At 39.9% G+C, this 18854-nt stretch overlaps 1 protein-coding gene and 1 long non-coding RNA gene across 8 annotated transcripts in view; one reads left to right on the top strand and one right to left on the bottom strand.

Annotated features, from left to right (window-relative positions):
• The window catches only part of LOC307219770, a 78983-nt gene that overhangs the window by 1968 nt on the left and 58161 nt on the right, over nt 1-18854 (top strand). For all 4 annotated transcript variants that reach the window (XR_013840535.1, XR_013840536.1, XR_013840537.1 and 1 more), the window contains exon 2: nt 4444-4503. This is a non-coding gene — a long non-coding RNA (uncharacterized lncRNA). The remainder of the gene's footprint in view (nt 1-4443; nt 4504-18854) is intronic.
• PREX2 (phosphatidylinositol-3,4,5-trisphosphate dependent Rac exchange factor 2) overlaps nt 16121-18854 on the bottom strand; it is a 104962-nt gene continuing 102228 nt past the window's right edge. For all 4 annotated transcript variants that reach the window (XM_079983029.1, XM_079983030.1, XM_079983027.1 and 1 more), the window contains exons 39-40: nt 17989-18056; nt 16121-17151 (exon numbers count right to left, since the gene is read on the bottom strand). In XM_079983029.1, the coding sequence (XP_079839155.1) occupies nt 17106-17151; nt 17989-18056 (114 nt within the window). In that variant the 3' untranslated portion in view covers nt 16121-17105. The remainder of the gene's footprint in view (nt 17152-17988; nt 18057-18854) is intronic.

The following is an 18854-nucleotide window of genomic DNA, read 5'->3' as shown; positions in this document are numbered from 1 at the left end:
GAGGTGGCCAGTAATATTTTGACTTTGTAGGGCTGCAGTTTTTAACCTTGCCCCTTTCCTCACAACAGGACTTGCACAGCACTTAAGAAAGTGCCATTACACAGGTGCAGAGTTTAATTATCTCCTGCTCTTCCTCTAAAAAAGAGAATCAGTTATTATTATTATTTTCAGCACATCCATGGACAGGAAAAGAGCTTCCATGTAAGAGGACCTAAATATGGTTTTCAGGCAAGATTGACTCTATATTTCTCACTTAGAAATTAAGCCATACTGTATCAGTTTTTTAATTCATGTATTGTTTACACCTACGCATCTGTTGCTGAAAAACTAAGCACATAAAATATGAGGAACACTTGCTTCTAGTTGTATGCAGTTTTCCTTGCACCCATAATCTACTTAACTACAGTATTTAATATCCAGAACACTTTTTTCCTCTGAATTAAAATAAGAAAGTATTCCAATCAGTAAACCACAAAAAGGAAATAACTGTTGTTTCATTTGAGTCAGGACACATCAGAGCACATCAGAAAATATTTGCAATGCATAGCTGCCCTGCAAATGTGCAGTAATAATCTCAGCTCGTGAGTAGAGTTCATTACACCAGACTAATCATAATCAACCTTTTCTTGTCTGAGATTTGGGATAATATTTTCCAAATGCTATACTAAACCATAAAAAACCTCCTCAAAGTAGGGAACTTCTTGTTGCTTTTCTGGCTTTCAGAGAAACAACACTGAACGTTCTCAGAATCAATGTATGAATCTTATGCTAATGCCACCACACAGAGCTGTTTTTGAAGCAGTCGGGACTCATCCCATGGCTGTGTTGGACACGCCTCATAACAACAGATGGAGTAAGAGCTTTCCTAATAGGACAGACTTTCCACCAGCCCACTTTGTCACATCCTTTTTCTTCTTAGACACATATGAGGAAGATCTCTTTGCACTGATATACTTTTGATTAGGATTGGCTGAGTGGTCCAGAGAACTGATTAGTCAAGGGAACCGGAGGTTGGCAGAAATGCCTCTATAGTCCAAAGGAAGTATATAATGTGTGTGGAAGAGGAAAGAGTGTGTGGCTTTGAAAGTTTGAGGAACACCTTTTTTTTTTAATTGCTTGACATTTTTGGAAGGAGGTCTGTGCCCCAGTAGTTCTAGTGAACCAGCACCCACTAGGCAATTGGTATAGGTTTTTTAATAATAATAATAATAATAATAATAATAATAATAACGCAACACAATCTCATTGAGTTCAGTGGGGCTTACTTTCAGGTTCTTGTCTTTGGGATTGCAGCCTTAAGGTACCATCCAAACCCACATCCTCTTCTCAACTGGCAGAGCCACCTCCACAGCTCAGCCATTCATGGTGATGGAAAGAGGAGAAGGGGCAGAACAATTTGGCCAGATCCATGTGCCAGTTCAATACTGGCACACTGATTGGATCTGGATTGGGCCTGATGCCATCAGTGGATCCCAGGCTGACTCATCTCCACTCTTGGAACATGAGTGGAAGTGAGGGATTGGTTCCAATGAAGTGATGCTTGCATCACTCTATTGGTGGGATTCTGGCTCAGCCAGCAAAGCTGAATGGGGCAGCACCTCTGTTCAATCTAAAACCCCCATAACCAGGTCTAAGAGGTGTATGGATTGCTCGGTTAGGGTTGGAACCAGACTTCCAGTGCAGTCCTAATCATATCTACTCACAAGTGAGTCCTGTTGAATTCAGTGGGGCTCACATCAAGGTAAGTGGGGTTAGGATTTCATGCTTAGAGTCCCATTGATTTCAGTTAGTAAGCTATAAGCATAAAGTCTGGATTCAACTCTTAGTGTATTAAGTGGATTTTAGTTCTTGCAACCTTTGAAGCTTCTAAGTTGATTGAGAGTAGAGTCTTGAGAGTAATCTTGAAAACCCAATATTCTGTCTACTGAATTACATGAGCTCTTAAACCCATTTTGTTGTGTTTTCATAAGTTGTGCCTATTCTGATAATGTCTATAGAGTTTCAGAAGTGTCTCGTGCATCTTTGAACTGTGTGATACATTTAAAAATACTGAGGACTCGCCATTTTCGTTTATGGGGCTATAATGAACCCTCAGTCATCACAGGAAAATCAGAACTGGATTTAAAGACTTGAGTGCCTAATAAAATACGTGTTCTGCAGAAATAATTGATTGTGTAAGCACTAGAAGAAAAAGAAATTGAAGTGATAATTTGGCTTTCTGCAAAGGAACAAATATGAAGTGCCAAGTCATTCTATTCTGATTACAAGTTGATCCATATGCTATGTATGGAACTTCTTTTTCCAGTTTCATCTGGGTATCTGAAACATATTTCATTGTATCAAGTTCAATTGCTGTAAGTAATGTAAGCAGACAATAAGGAATTCTAAAAAGAGTTTGAGGAGAATGTTGCTAAAACATAAAGACAAACAATGAAAAGGTTTTTAAATACAATGGATGTGTGGGATACATTCTTTGTCTTTTATTGAAAATTCCCTGCGTTCTTACAGAACTCTCCAACTTTGCTGTATCTTGAAAGATCAATGTTCCAAAAGGCATTTGTTAATACAAAATTACTTCAGATTATAGATTGGAGTAAACTTGCAATACAAAAAAGGTCCTCAAACAGAATTCTGAAATGACCATAACTTTCTGTTCCTTTGTCAAGGTTGATGTCATGGAGAATTGCCCAGATTAAACCTTAATCAAAGCCCATTCTTTCTCATCCAATCAAGTGTGTTCATAAATGAAACATATTGAAGCCTTCCAAACATAACTAAGATAAATGGATTGACTCCTGCCTCTTAGTCTTTTCCAAATACAGAGTTGGAAGGATCAGAAAAATATGGTAGAAGTTTTTAGATATGAAACAAAAACCCCAGTATATTCCATGGCTGATCCATTAGGTCACATCATTATGAATCAATAAAATGGATTCACATAGCACATTGCATTCAAAACTATTGGTTGTGGGCAGGGCAAACCTGCTCCATATTAAAAATATATATAGTAGTTTGAGAGAGCTTAGAGAAGATATTATGACTCTTTCCAAATTATATAGTTCTTCATAAATTAGTGAAACATTTCCAGATTTTTAAAGACCAGGATCTTTAGCTTTCATTTCTAGTCTCTCTTGATACCCTTCCAGCAATAAATGCTAGAAATATCAAAGAACAAGAAGATGGGGGCAAAATGGTCCCTTTATTGAAGGTGGGGTGAACTATTGGCTCAAAGGTACATTTCCCATTCAGTTTACCGAATTCACTACAGAATTGAGGCTTGGAATAGCTCTGCTAAACTTTATAGGGAGTATTTGCTCTAGCCATTTGGAGATGTTACTAAGTAAGTACCAGAGTTCGAGGTTTCAGCCCCCATTCCCCATGCAGAACCACAAAAGTTCATCTTGCATGGTTCTACATGAAGATTGGAGGCTGAAATTTGGACCTTTGGTTTTTACATGTCAGCGCCTAGGACTTGCCGATCGAAAGGTCGGCGGTTCGAATCCCTGCGGCGGGGTGCGCTCCCGCTGCTCGGTCCCAGCGCCTGCCAACCTAGCAGTTCGAAAGCACCTTCGGGTGCAAGTAGATAAATAGGGACCGCTTACCAGCGGGAAGGTAAACGGCGTTTCCGTGTGCGGCTCTGGCTTGCCAGAGCAGCGATGTCACGCTGGCCACGTGACCCGGAAGTGTCTCCGGACAGCGCTGGCCCCTGGCCTCTTAAGTGAGATGGGCGCACAACCCCAGAGTCTGTCAAGACTGGCCCGTACGGGCAGGGGTACCTTTACCTTTACCTTAACCCAGCCATCTGCATGGAGCAAATTCATACCACCTATTAAGCCACTAGAGGGGGCATGTGTACAGTTACACATTCCTGTCTACAAAATACAGTATTAGAAACTTACCATCATCAAGCATTCTGCCTTGACCAACTTTAGCTCTTGTGTTTCTCCTTATAGCAGGCCACAATTCAGAACTGCATTGCATAATTGAAACCTGTGATGTGAGGGACTTCTTTTGTTTAGTAAGGGAATACTCTATTTATGCAGAATATATATAGACATTGATATTTTCGGGTACAGAAGAAAATGAAAATTTCCTGTGCATACATTACCTATGATCAAGCTCTAGGTCTACAGAAATATTAACTGACCCATTTTAGAAATGCTTAATTGTTCACTTAATTGTGCTAGTAGTACACAGCCTTGAAAAATGAATAGTGAGTATTCAAGGCTCAGCTTGCAGATTATTCAGAAATATATTACTTCAGAGTTTGCTATTTTTTCCCACATCAGATCACATTACAATTCTATGTGCTAGCAAATAAGTGTTTATAATGAAATACTTAATTTGGACACTAGTGTATCATTATAACACAAAAGTAATCTGCCAGGATTTTAAACTGGTCTTTGTTCTTTTCACTGATTGATAACTCATTCTATCCCAAAGGTTCAAGAAGAGCTCCCCTGCCCCAGTTCACGTGCCAATGCAGATCAGAAGTTCCTGCAGGTACTATTTCATATTTTTTAATGCTACAATTACTAATTGCATGAATATTCTATACCTCTTTTTCCCCTTAAGAGTGTAAGAATTATTGCCAATGGCTTTCTTGCTGGTTTCATTTTATTTGTACCAATAAAGCAGAATGTGGATTAATTACTGTTTTAACAAAGTTTGAGAATTGGAATTAATTATTAGTTCTTTGCAGGCAGATTTCATAGCAACATGATAAACAGTTTCTAATAAATTTAGAATGAAGTCAGCTTTCATGTTTTTTTACTGAGGCACTCTATTTAGTCAGCCCATCTGGCAGAGTTCAGAGTTATATGTCAGTCTCCCTAATAAAGAATGAAAAAGTTGAGTTTCTCCTCAATTTTTTCCCCCCTGCTGAACTCGGGCATGTATGTTTTATTGCTTCACGAAGGTCTCTTGCTCAGTTTTAAAGTACCGTATTTTTCGCTCTATAAGACGCACCAGACCACAAGACGCACCTAGTTTTTGGAGGAGGAAAACAAGAAAAAAAATATTCTGAATCTCAGAAGCCAGAACAGCAAGAGGGATCGCTGCGCAGTGAAAGCAGCAATCCCTCTTGCTGTTCTGGCTTCTGGGATAGCTGCACAGCCTGCATTCGCCCCACATAAGACGCACACACATTTCCCCTTACTTTTTAGGAGGGAAAAAGTGAGTCTTATAGAGCAAAAAATATGGTACTTCATTTAAATCATGAATGGGGAACTATCAGGACCGGGAGTCAGATGCTGTCGTCAGAGCCTCTCTCGCTGCTCCTCAGAATCCTACTCTGCCACTCCCTTGACTGGTTTTGCTTAGCTGGAATGCGTTATTGAACTGTGATCATATCTGTTGCTTGCTTGGCTGGGGATGCAGCACTGCGTGTGGGGATGTAGAAACCTGTGATGTTTTTGTGGCTGTCATATAGCCTGTTGTGCACAGATAAAACTCTGGCCATGTCCGCCCTGGCATGCAACCCTGAAAGGTTGCCCATGACAGAATGTGGACCTCAGGCTAAAAAACTTCCCGCACTCCTGATTTCGTGCTTAAAGTCTGTACATACCTATGCAGATGGAGTAACTGAGATAGGTACTTAAGGAAACAACAACTGTAGCACATATGGCATTGTAAGAGGAATACTGTAGGTGTATTTTTGGATTTGATTATTGATGCTAAATTCAGAGATAGCTAGAAAAAATGAATAGGTAGACCTGTTAATATTTTTATAGCGAAAGGGGAAAAATGCACCAGCTGAGATAGCATTTGGGAGAAAAAAATGGACAAAAATTAATGGAAGCAGAAGAAACATATGAATTACTAGTTTAACTATGAAATGAAAGATGGGAGTAATGATGTGTAGGAATTATGCAGGGCAGAACAGATTTGTCTACTTCAAGGGTAGGGAAAATATAATGGAAGAGGGAAAAGAAAATAGTGGGCTTGGTTATATGATTATTGTCAAGAGCTCTGCACGATGCAGTGCTGTCAGTCAAAGTAGCAGGGGATAGGGAAGAAAGATTTGGTAACTGAGCTATGCTTACAAAGAAAGAGGGGGGAAATGGATGAGGTGACTGCCTGACACTGAAAGCATATGGAATTTTATATCATGGGTCTAATATATTTTCTCCTTGAAGACTGATTAGAACCATAACAATATGGGTGGCTTTAAGTAAGCTTTGGAAAATTTGTCTATGTTCTAAAATATAGGGTGGAAATCTTCTGCTTCAATAAGCTTCTGGCATCTGTTAATAAAAAGGTCAACAAACTGAGCTTTGGTACAGGAGATTATTATTAATAATATTTATTTGTATAACAGTATTTTATTTGGAACTTTATCGTCTATAGGCCCAGGTGACCCCAAAGTAGATTACAGTGATCCTCAGAACAAAATCCATAAAATCATAATTTTTACTGTTTATTATTATTTAAGTGTTTACATTATACAAAAATAGGAAACAAATCTGTCACATTTGGACGACTTATCAATCACAAAATCAGTTTTTCTGAAAGCTTATTTTTTTTATCACAGAAGGGTTCACTGCCGTGGTTATCTAAAAAAAAAAACACCAGGCAATTCTGTGAAAACCTAGGGAGGGAGGGAGAGATTGATTGATTGATTGATTGATTGATTGATTGATTGAATTTATACACCACCCTATACCCCGAGGTCTCAGGGCGGTTCACAGAATAAAATCAAAATATAAAACCACTCAATACATAATCAAAATAAAAGCAACAACCCAATAGCCCCCCCCCAAAAAACCCCACATTTTAAAAGGGCGTAGGATGTCAATCAAATCAACCAAAGGCCTGGTTAAAAAGGAACATTTTTGCCTGGCGCCTAAAGGTGTATAATGAAGGTGCCAGGTGAACTTGGAGTTTTCCACAGATGAGGAATCAACTGCAGAGAAGGCCCATTCTCGTGTTGCCACCCTCCAGACCTCTCAAGGAGGAGGCAGATGAAGAAGAGACTCAGAAGATGATCTCAGGGTCCGGGTGGGTTCATATGGAAAGAGGTGGTCCTTGACGTATTGTGGTCCTGAGCCATTTAACACTTTATAGGTCAAAACCAACACTTTGAATTGGGCCTGGAAGCTAATTGGTAGCCAGTGCAGTCGAACCAGGATCGGTGTAATATGCTCACACCGTCTTGCTCTGGTGAGCAACCTGGCCACTGAATTTTGCACTAGCTGAAGTTTCCGAACCATCTTCAGAGGCATCCCAACATATAATGCATTGCAGTAATCTAACCTTGAGGTGACCTGAGCATAGACAACAGTAGTTAGGCTATCCCTGTCCAGAGAGGGGCGTAGCTGGGCCACCAGCCGAAGCTGATAGAAGACACTCTGGGCCACTGAGGCCACCTGAGCCTTGAGCAACAGCAATGGATACAGGAGTACCCCCAAGCTACGAACCTGCTCCTTCAGAGAAAGTGTAACCCCATCAAGAGCAGGCAATCTTCCACCTATCTGGTCTAGATAACCACTCAGTAACAGTGCCTCAGTCTTATCTGGATTGTGTTTCAGTTTGTTGGCTCTCATCCAGTCCGAGTCAAGACACTGGTCCAGCACTTCCACTGCCTCACCTGCAGATGTAAAGGAGAAATAGAGCTGAGTGTCATCAGCATACTGCTGACAACATGCTCCAAACCTCCGGACTTCATGTAGATGCTAAACAACGTTGGGGATAGGATTGATTCCCACATTGCAGGACACCACACTTAAGGTTCCACAGGACCTTCTCCAAGCAACACCCTCAGGGAATGACCATACAAGTAGGACTGGAACCACCTCAAAGCGGTGCCACCCACCCCTAGTTTGGATAGTCGCTTCAGAAGGATACCATCGTTGATGGTGTTGAAAGCCACTGATAAAGTAATTGCTTGGTCAGAAGTTCGCTAAAAATTGGGGCTGGCAGGCATGTCTGGGATGCCTGATTCAGCCTGAGAATTGCATCTTTAAAGTTTAGGGACTATAAAGAAGGTGGTCCTTAAGATATCTTTGTCCCAAACTTTGTAGAGCTTTAAAAGTTAATATAAGCACAGTGAAATTCACCTATAAATGAACTGCTTGTGTATTTTTTTTTAAGAACACTTGACGTCCATTTTGTGATATGGATAAGATCCAGCAGCAGCATCCTGGCCTCTGTATTCTTGGCTTTTAAAAGTACCTCCCTCCCTCCCTTTCTCTCCCCTGCTTCCAACCCAGCAAACAGGAGCCAGTGAAGACAGCTCATTCCAGTCAGCTGGCCTAAGGCCAAAATACATTCCTCAATGGACTGGCCTAAGATAGCAGGGAGAAAAAACCAAGACCTTTACTCTCACAGTAATGAGACTTTGTTGCTGTCCCAGATATATTATTCTAGTCCCCTCTGTTTTGTACTAACTTAACATTAAATCTCTTCTGCTATGCTGCTACCCTTTCTTCCACTCTGGATTGAAGAGACCTTTTTGGAGCTTTCAGTCTACTTGGGATTTCTCCTAGTTTGCCCTTATCTGCAAAGTTGGCTTCCTCGTCATCTACTTTTATTTCATATAATTCATGGGGGGAAATCATTGGGGTGCCAACAGATATTCTTCAGGACCCATAATGTTTATCATGGACTCTTAGAATTGTATAGTTGGAAGGGACCCCAAGGGTCACCTAACCCCCAGCAAGGCAGAAATCTCAACACATGGTCTCCCATCCAATTTGAAACCATTCTGGATGCTGCTTAGCTTTGCAAATGTCCTAGTAGTTGTATTGCAGCACCACACTTTTCTCCATAGGAAAACTATCTACTTGTCCTTTCTCCTTTTTTTTTTAACCCATTAAGGATCCTTAATGAAATCTGCCATCTTATGCAGTTACTGAATATTTTGGGGGTAACAGACTTACCAAAAGCTTTTTGCCAAAGTCACACAAATGTAAGAATAGGCTAAAATCATGTACATCATTTGTGCATAAATAGAACATTTGTTTTCCATCCCCCAAATTGCAGTACAGTGAGGACATGTGGTACAACTAAACATTTCCCACCATTTGAGATCAGTGCTGCTCCACTGTCATATGAAAAGGGAAACATTTCCATTTCTGTACTGTATCTTCAGAATGCAGAGTGTATTTTCTATGTGTGCCCATGAAAAACCTCTTGTTAATCAGGAGGTCAAGAAGTTATATTTGAAGATGATAAAGACTTCAGTACTTTCATCTTCAAGAATTTCAGTTATTGCATATGTAAATATTTGGCCTGGGGAACAGGTATAATAAAATTATGGAATACTAGATTTTTCTGATGAAAATATAGTTGTGCCAGGCATAGTGAAACACATTGCTGTCACTGGCTGCTTTGGGCATAAGTGTGTAAGGATTCCATTTGAGAGATCTGGTAGCAAGTCTTTTCATTTCTGTAGACAATTCTCCCATGCATAGATATTTGTAGGGCTTGCAAGTGCAAGACACGCGGGACACGGGTGGCGCTGTGGGTAAAACCTCAGCACCTAGGACTTGCCTATCGCATGGTCGGCGGTTCGAATCCCCGCGGCGGGGTGCGCTCCCGTCGTTCGGTCCCAGTGCCTGTCAACCTAGCAGTTTGAAAGCACCCCCAGGTGCAAGTAGATAAATAGGGACCGCTTACTAGCAGGAAGGTAAACAGTGTTCCGTGTGCTGCGCTGGCTCACCAGATGCAGCTTGTCACGCTGGCCACGTGACCCGGAAGTGTCTCCGGACAGCGCTGGCCCCTGGCCTCTTAAGTGAGATGGGCGCACAACCCTAGAGTCTGGCAAGACTGGCCCGTACGGGCAGGGGTACCTTTACCTTTTTTACCTTTTATGTAAGGATTCCATTTGAGAGATCTGGTAGCAAGTCTTTTCATTTCTGTAGACAATTCTCCCATGCACAGATATTTGTAGGGCTTGCAAGACAGGCCCAGAATTTTGTCAAACCTCCTGACATTCTTGCATTTCCCTTAGTTTTTCCTCTGTCCCTCTGTTTCACATCCTTAGCTAAGCTGCAGAGTGAGTCTGTGTTGGCAAAGAGTCATATACATGCAGATGATTTGGGTCTCGCTGTAAAGCTGACTGCTCACAATGGCAGTTTTATACCTTAGAATTTGAGAATTCCTTTATGAGAACTGCAAAATGAAAACTCCTCATTTGACAGAGCACTATATGCTTTAGAAAAATGCTTTGTAGGTATAGATTGCTTGGGCTCTTTGTGATGCCTTGTGCAAATGCAACTTTGCCAAGCTCTTAATCATAGCTATGAGATAGAGAAGGATACTTAAACCATCTCACCACCACCACCCTGCTTTCCATTCTTCTTTGTGAGCGTGAACAATTGTTTAGTGCTACATTTACACTAATATATTTATAATAATGAGTGGATTTCCTGTGAACAAAGATTTGCAAACTCATTTAATATCCTGGTTAAGGTGAGAACTCTAGTTAATCATGGCAAGCTTCAGTGTAAATGTCATGATACCAATTCACAATTAAAGCTGACAAAAGAAGGAAGGGAAGGAACTCAGGCCAGAGAGGAGAGAAAGAACAGTTAAGAAATCAACACAGTTATATCCATTTTTTATTATTCTGATGTGTGTTGGAAGCCGCCCAGAGTGGCTGGGGCAAATGGGTAGGGTATAAATAAACATATTATTATTTATTTATTATTTATTATTTATCTGTACTTACTATACAAAAAACAAGGAATGTGGAAAGAAGTTTATTTAAAATTTTATGGGCTTCGAATGATGAAGGAATAATCTGATGTGTTTTCAGAAACACCTTTGCTGCAGAGTGTGTAAATCCAGTGGTTATTTTGTATAGAGAAGACTGGAACAAGTAATACATATGCTAAGGATAGCCATAAAATAAATTTAAGACTACTATAAATATATTTTGAAAATCATAGTATGTCCCCAGAAATATATGCACAGATATTTCAGAGATGAAAGTATTATATCAAGAATTACAATCAATGGAGGTAGATGAGACAGCTCAGTGATAAAAACCACAATCCCAGAAACAATTCTGAAATCCAGCCAGTTGTATTAATACATTAAAAACTTCCCTAAACAGGGCTGCTTTCAGATGTTTTCTAAAAGTCAGATAGTTGTTTATTTCCTTGACATCTGATGGGAGGGCGTTCCACAAGGCGGGTGCCACTACCGAGAAGGCCCTCTGTCAGGTTCCCTGTAACTTCATTAGGCTTTTAGGGTGGTTCCCCCTTTAAGGTCCCCCCCCCCAACGGTTTTTATACTTATGCAAACCTTGGAATTCTCCCATGCCTGCTTCAATTTCCCTCCTGTGCATCAATGGTGCCATTTTGTACCACCTCTGAACTGTACAGTGGTACCTCTAGTTACGAACTTAATTCATTCCGGAGGTCCGTTCTTAACCTGAAACTGTTCTTAACTAGAGGCGTGCTTTTGCTAATGGGGCCTCTTGTTGCCATTGTGTCGCCGGCACATGATTTCCATTCTCATCATGGGGCAAAGTTCTCAACTCGAGGTTAACTCTTCCAGGTTAGCGGAGTTTGTAACCTGAAGCGTTTGTAACATGAGGAGTTTGTAACTCGAAGTACCACTTGTATTTCCAAAAGAGGAGGAAGTGATTATCAGAAGTTTAACCGTGTTAAACTTCTGGGAGAGTAGGTAATGAAAGTGTAGGTTAAATTCAGTTTTGGTAACTATGGCTATACTTGCACACTAGCATCTTAATCCTATGCTTTAGCTCTGGTATATGCTTGTTCGACTGGTGTGATCACACCAAGACTCTATTAATTTCAGAGGATGTTAGCATAACAGCCACAATCAAGAAAAGTTGTTTGCGCAGTTCTCCACTCCACATAGCATCGCTTCAGGCTCCTTATGTAGTGAAGAAAGCAGCTTGAAAATTCATAATGAGAGGTATTAGGGAAGAGAGAGAGAACACACCTCCTGTGGCATATATACAGTCTCTTGCATAAATGGACTCTCTGGATCATAGCCAATGTGATTTTGACTGAAGGGCAAGCATTCTTGATGAACTATGTAAATGTGCATTATATGCAGTATAAAGGCTCTTAAGAACCCTGATTGTAGAACAGCACTACCATTTCATCATCATTTAACATTTATAAAAACCTAAATTGCACTAGGATCTGTACAGGAATAAAAGTAAACAAGTTCCTGCCCACAGGATCATAATCATAACATTTCAATATATTTCATTATAGAAGATGATGCTTTGATAACTCCTTGGGTTTGTTATTCTCATTCCACCCACAAAATGGGATTTAAAACCCAGTGGTGCAAAAGCAGTATAGATAAGTTATAGAAAAATCCTATACTTGCATTATGCTGGGCCAGGGGTGATGGTGATAAGAGATACACTACCATTATGCCAGTGGAACAGCTGCTGTATTCAGTGTGTGCTTAGCCCAGCAGGGGAAGAGGAAAATGTATTACCAGGAAATACAAAAACAATGTAGACAAAGGGACGCACATCCTGGAATCTGCACCCGTCAAGGCAAACAAACAATAAGGCTTGCACACCATCAACACACAGAGGAAGCCAATGAACTTACTTCAAGACCCATACTGTTTATCATAGAACTGTAGAGTTGGAAGGGATCCCAAGGGTCATCTAGTCCAAGCCCCTGCGATGCAGAAATCTCAACTAGATCATACATGACAGATGGCCAGCCAAACTCTGCTTAAAAACCTCAATGGAAAGACACCTGAGGGAGTCTATTCCACAGCTCTTACTGTCAGAAAGTTCTTCCTGATGTTTAGTTGGATTCTCTTTTCTTGTAACTTGAATCCATTGGTTCGGGTCCTGGCCTTCGTGTGACAGCCCTTTAGATCAGGCATAGGCAATGTTTTGGGGCTATAATTCCCATCATCCCTGACCACTGGTCCTGTTAGCTAGGGATCATGGGAGTTGTAGTCCCAAAACTTCTGGAGGGCCGAGTTTGCCTATGCCTGCTTTAGATACTTGAAGATAGCTGTCCTATCTCCGCTTTCCCAAGCTAAACATACCCGATTCCCTCAACTGTTCCTCGTAAAACTTGGTTTCCAGACCTTGATCATCTTGGTCACCCTCCTCTGCACATATTCCAGCTTGTCAGTGTCATGAAGTAGTGATCCTGTGAGCAGGTATCGCTGGGTGGGGCCCCTCAGGCAGGTGGTAACAATTAGTCCCCAAAGCGGGAGTATGTGATGGGGCTGGCTGGTTGCCAGCATTCCCCAGCCCCTGTAAATCTTTGAGTTAACCTGCCAGGGGAGAGAGAGAGCATGCCGTGTATTAGACTTGCTGTTTGATGTTCTGAAGCTGGGCCAGAGAAGAAGCCAATAAAGCGTGATAACCCATTCGGTGCCTGCATGTGATTGATTAGTAGCTTGGAGGGAGGACTCGAGAAAGCGACCCCCTCCTTGACAGTCAATACGCTTCTTAAATTTTGGCACCCAGAACTGGACACACTCGCATGTGTGGTCTGATCATGGCAGATTTGATGGACCTGACTTGGTATAAAGTCTTTACTTGTTACAGTGAATTGACACATTTGTAAGGTATAAATTGTTGCTTTGTTTCAATAGGCCCAATGTTCACACTTGCCTTAAGTGCTAATAATTCTCTTTAAAATGTTCATTGATCTGCAAAGATACTGTTCCAAAGAAAATATATCCTCATATCTATCTATCTATCTATCATTTATCTATCTATCTATATCTTCTATCTAAATATCTGTGATTGTTTAATAAAACATGTCACTTTATCACAGTGATGGACAAGATTTCATAATTTTGGGTTGGCATAATGACGTCCTCTGAGCTTTCAATTACACAGAAGACAGATAGCAATAATATGAACTAGTGATTAGGATTCTATGAGCACTTTTCTTTCAAACCTAATTAAATGTCATACAGATTTGATAACAGAATGCTGGCGTAGGAGATGCTTCCAGCTGCAAGCTTTGAACGCTGCCTGGTCATTTATCTTCTAATCTAAGCAATATATGGAATTGCAATGGACTCCCCATACTTCAGGGGATATAGCACAGTTTTTTTAAAAAAAAATATTTTGAAGGAAAAGCACCCACACTGGGCCCCTGTTTTGATCATGCCCCTGATGTAGCTTAGAGCCCTGTGCAAGTTGTCCACCAAATATTGCCCTTCCCAACTGCAAGTTGTCTTCAAAAGTGCGAAAAGCAAAAGTAAACAAAGTGTTATTTGCATTGGTGCTATATAAATTAGTAATAATGAAAAGAACCCCTCAGGTTATACATATGACAAGTTTATTATTGTTTGGTGCTATTCCATTTTTATATAGACTTAAAATATTCAGATATCTAATAAAAAAGAGAATGATATGCAGTATTGGTCATATTCAGAGTAGGCCCATTGAAATCAATGGACTTTCTCCAAGTATGAATAACATTGGATATCACCTGGAATGTATTACACTGTAAGTGATGGTGATATGATGGACACAAAGATATACATAGAAAAATAATTTGATTCAAATCCATACTAAGAGGAGGTGTCATTTTTATTTACCAATGTTACAATCAGAAAAGTTGAAGTATATGGCTACAAATATGGGAGATTTAAAAGAAACTAGTGATAATACTTTGTAGTTTTCTTTACATATGTATACTTTTTTTAAAAAAAGCAGCAATGTTCTAGATTTCTTACTGAGTAATTAAAAAAATATATTCTCCCTTTGCAAAATCTAGTACTGCAAGAATGAGCAAAAAAATGAAAACAACTAACCCCCCCCCCCCAAAGGACACATAAGTTTACTGGATTTCTTACACTATATACATGATGCTACAGACTAATAGTGCTGCTATAATCTTTAAAAATTGGTAGGAATATATGATAGTAATGATATGATGAGTCACCAATATGAGTTCAGTAGAAATATGTTCCAGGCACTATTAGAATATACTAAATTGTGCTTTTGAACTGTAGTAGCAATCATCCTGTCTAAAAGGCAGGATTTCTAAGCCAAGATTCCTAAGATGAAATGAAATTTATAGCCCAGTCAGATAAGTGATGAATAATATGATTTTGCAGTGAACAATTTGAAATTATTCTTACATTTTAGAACCTGAATGCTCCAAATATATACCCTAGATACATTTAAACATAAAGTTCAGTATTTTAGAAGTGATAATAACAGTTCAGAAAGTGAATTCTGCATGTTACATATCCTTGAAGTAAACAATTAGTTGCTTACTATATACATCATATTACCATATCATGGCTGCTGCTTCAGTGAGTAAATTCCTGGGCTACTTCTGAGTAGACATATAGTCTAGCCTCTCCCTGATAGTGGTCAGCCAGATCAATTTTGCCTTGGGGTGGGATATTTTTAACGTTAATTTTATAATCAGGCAAGCTGTTAATCCTCTGCATTTCTAGATGATATTTACATATTTTATTGTGAAGTTTGTATATTTTGCTCTATCTTCTCTGTTTTTCTTTTCACTGTCACTCTGTCCCATGGTTGATTGCAACATAAATTTGATGTCATTTCTGACATAAATTTAAGTATGCTGTCAGTAAACTTTAGTTTTCAAAATGTTTGCTTTTCTTTTAGGATACTGATACTACATAATTTGCCAGGTGGTTTAAAGAAAGATTAGAGACCTCTGATTATCTAATAGTAGATAGAACTTTTTTGTATTCTTATGTAAATGTAATCCACACTCTTATTTTTTACCCAGAAGTACAAAAATATAAACAACTGCATGTTCTCAGATTCAGCATTTTCAAAAATCCCTTATGCCATGGAGTTCACTACAGTGGTGCCTCGCAAGACGAAAAGAATCCGTTCCGCGAGTCTCTTCGTCTAGCGGTTTTTTCGTCTTACGAAGCAAGCCCATTGACAGCTTAGCGGATTAGCGCTATTAGCGCTTTTAGCGGATTTTAGCGGCTTATCGGCTTAGCGGATAAGCAGATAAGCAGCTTAGTGGCTTAGAAAAGGGGGGGGGTGAAAAAAACCCCGCAGGAACTCGCAAGACATTTTCGTCTTGCGAAGCAAGCCCATAGGAAATTCGTTTTGCAAAGCACCTCCAAAATGGAAAACTCTTTCGTCTAGCGAGTTTTCCATCTTGTGAGGCATTCGTCTTGCGGGGCACCACTGTATCACAGGAAACACTCTTGTCAGTGGTTCCTGAATAATTATTAAGGAGTCTAATTACGGTAATGGAATCTTGGGACTCTTCAGAATCCACCTGCCGCTTCTAGCATCTGATCTCAATGTGAAATAAATTGAGCATCTCATGCTAAAAATCACTTATTGTCAAGTCATGAAAAGTAAACACAACATTCCTGTATCTAACACCCATGTATTAGGAATAATGCTTTTCATATAATCCATTTGCAATCATCTACTACCATCACCATCCCTTTTCTCAAATCTATTTCAATTATTACATAGAAAATGCAGGCCAGAAGTGTATAGGAGGCATGTTTCTCCTGTAACTGTAAAGTGGAACTCCAGAAATCTTGCCCCCAGTGCAGTCTTTTTGCTTCAGATAAAACCCTTTATAAGGTATGATCTTCGTGTCCCCCTTTGCAGGTTTAGAAAATCAGGAACACAAATTCACTTGTACTTTTTCTATTCCTATTAGCTTTCGAGTCTGCTTTTAGTATGTAACCGTATTTTCAAGTATAGCTCCAACTTACAGTATTAGAATATTGGAGGTGGACGCAATTATCTGTGCAAGAAACTGCAAAAGTGTAGCGTAATAACTTGAAACTAGTATTATTTTATCTTCCTCTGAATCAAAACTTTTTGAAAGGGTCTTTTAATAGTGGTTTTTCCATTCTGTGTTATACCTTTGTGTTCATACAGTTACCAGTGCTTAGGTGGGTGATTGGCACTGTTGAAGCAACCACCTAAAATGCAGACTTATTCCAGTGTAAATGTCCTAAATATTACTTCACCAAGCAAGCAGATCAGATCTAGGTATCTGCTTTTTCCAGAAATAGTTGTTCCTCAATAGCTAAGTCATATTTAAGATGAAGCACTGCTGTATTTGGAGCTACGCGCTGTTGTTCATCAAGACACATTCTAGGGAATACTAGTGTCATGGAAGCTGGAATTTTGATCATTCCTCCAATAGGAGTCTTTACTCTTCTCCAACAGGAGGTGGTGGTTGACAGAGTTTGTATAGCCTGCCAAAAACAAAGAACAATTATAAAAGTGCCTGAGTTTTGTGAAACTGTCTAAAACATTTAAACTTTCTACTAACTACTGGAGAGCAGGGGTGGAAGCAATTATCAGGTCCCCAACCTGCCCAGTATTTTGCCTGACCAATGGTGGCAACTCTAGTTCAAATGAGTATCCAGAATAAAAGAAAATATCTGTTTAGCTCATGAAAATATGCCCCAATCTAGGCAAGTTGAACCCGAGCTTTCAAAAGAGTTCATTAGAAAGATCCATGTCCAGTCAATTGCAAGCGGAAGACCGCCAAAGTATGGAATCTCACGCGTTACCACAGCCGGGACAAGACATATATACAGTATATGTTAATAATGTTCAGTGTAAAACTAATTATGCACATTCCAACTCTACCTCCAGCAGGGGGGCTGGTATGAACCAAAACATTTATAACTAAAGGGAGAGAACTGACCATTCACTTGGCAGTCACATTTAAATGTTTCCAGGGAAAAATAAACAACCCCCAAGATAATAGGCTCTTAAATATGTCTCCAGGGATCAAAGGAATTTCACCCAGCTCCTAGTTCAGCCCAATCAGGATATTTTCCTAAACTGGCTAAAACTATATTACAATGGCTTTGTAATAATCAAGCACTCAACTCCACCAGAACTGGCATTTGGTACCAAATTGCATAAGCTCCAAAAGTATGGATGTCCCTAAGAAACAAACAAAAAAATACCCTGTACTTCAATATCAATAAAATTGTGATCTGAGTCTAGGTAAATTATTTGACAGAAATTGGAGAAATGATAGTCTTGGTCACAGGCCATTTATTGCAATGTTTCGTTACCTTGGAGCAGATGGTGGTGTTCGGTCCCTAACTCCTAAATTCTTGGCAGTGTTCTGCACTCGTGCTCCCTGCAAGACAGAAAAATGATTGTGCTTCTAATAGAGTTATTCCTTAAAACCGGGGGGGCGGGGGGGCTCTCTCCACCAGGACATTTACAGGGTTATTCATTTAAACAAAATGGTCAAATATTGGATACCTAAACAATCATTTTTCCTTGCTGATTGGGAAATAGAAGATGCCCCGAAGCAGCAGTAAGTAACTGAAGAGTTGTTTGTGGCTTCAGAAAATATAATCGAATAAAAAAGACTCTTCCCACTGCACCTTCAGTTTCTAAAGGCAGAATTCCGGCCAAATATTCAAAAGCCTGGAGAGGTTCAAATAATGGTCAGCACCTGTGCTATCCATAATGCTTTATTTCCTCATAAAATGTAACAAATTCAAAAAATATATACCAAAGTTATTGGGAAAACTACAAGGTAGATGGCAATTAAGATCAAAACAGACGCATCCATTGCTGTGCTGTAAATGTTATGTTTTATGTTTTGACTACCTCAAGGTCATGCTGAGCCAGGAGAGATAAATTCACACGCTCAGCGAGCTGGGAATTCTTACTTTCATTTTGTACCTCGCACCTTGCTGTTTTATTCTCTGAAGTGGTGTTTTGTTTTGTTTTTTCTAACGAAGCTATGGCACGCTGGAGGAGTAGTGGCCACCAGTGCCGATTTGGGGCACAATTGTGCCAATTTTGAGTGAGATCTCCCCCCAGATGGGCATAATCTTGCTTGAAATCAGCACCACTTCTTTGCCGAGGTGATGGGGCAGCAGTGGGCCCCTTTGGATTGATGGCCATGGCTCTAACCACCTGC

This window comes from Podarcis cretensis, assembly GCF_951804945.1.
Source record: "Podarcis cretensis genome assembly, chromosome: 7".
Classification (NCBI taxonomy): domain Eukaryota; kingdom Metazoa; phylum Chordata; class Lepidosauria; order Squamata; family Lacertidae; genus Podarcis; species Podarcis cretensis.
The sequence above is the reverse complement of the archived record's forward strand: the minus strand, read 5'-3'. Positions and strand labels throughout refer to the sequence as shown.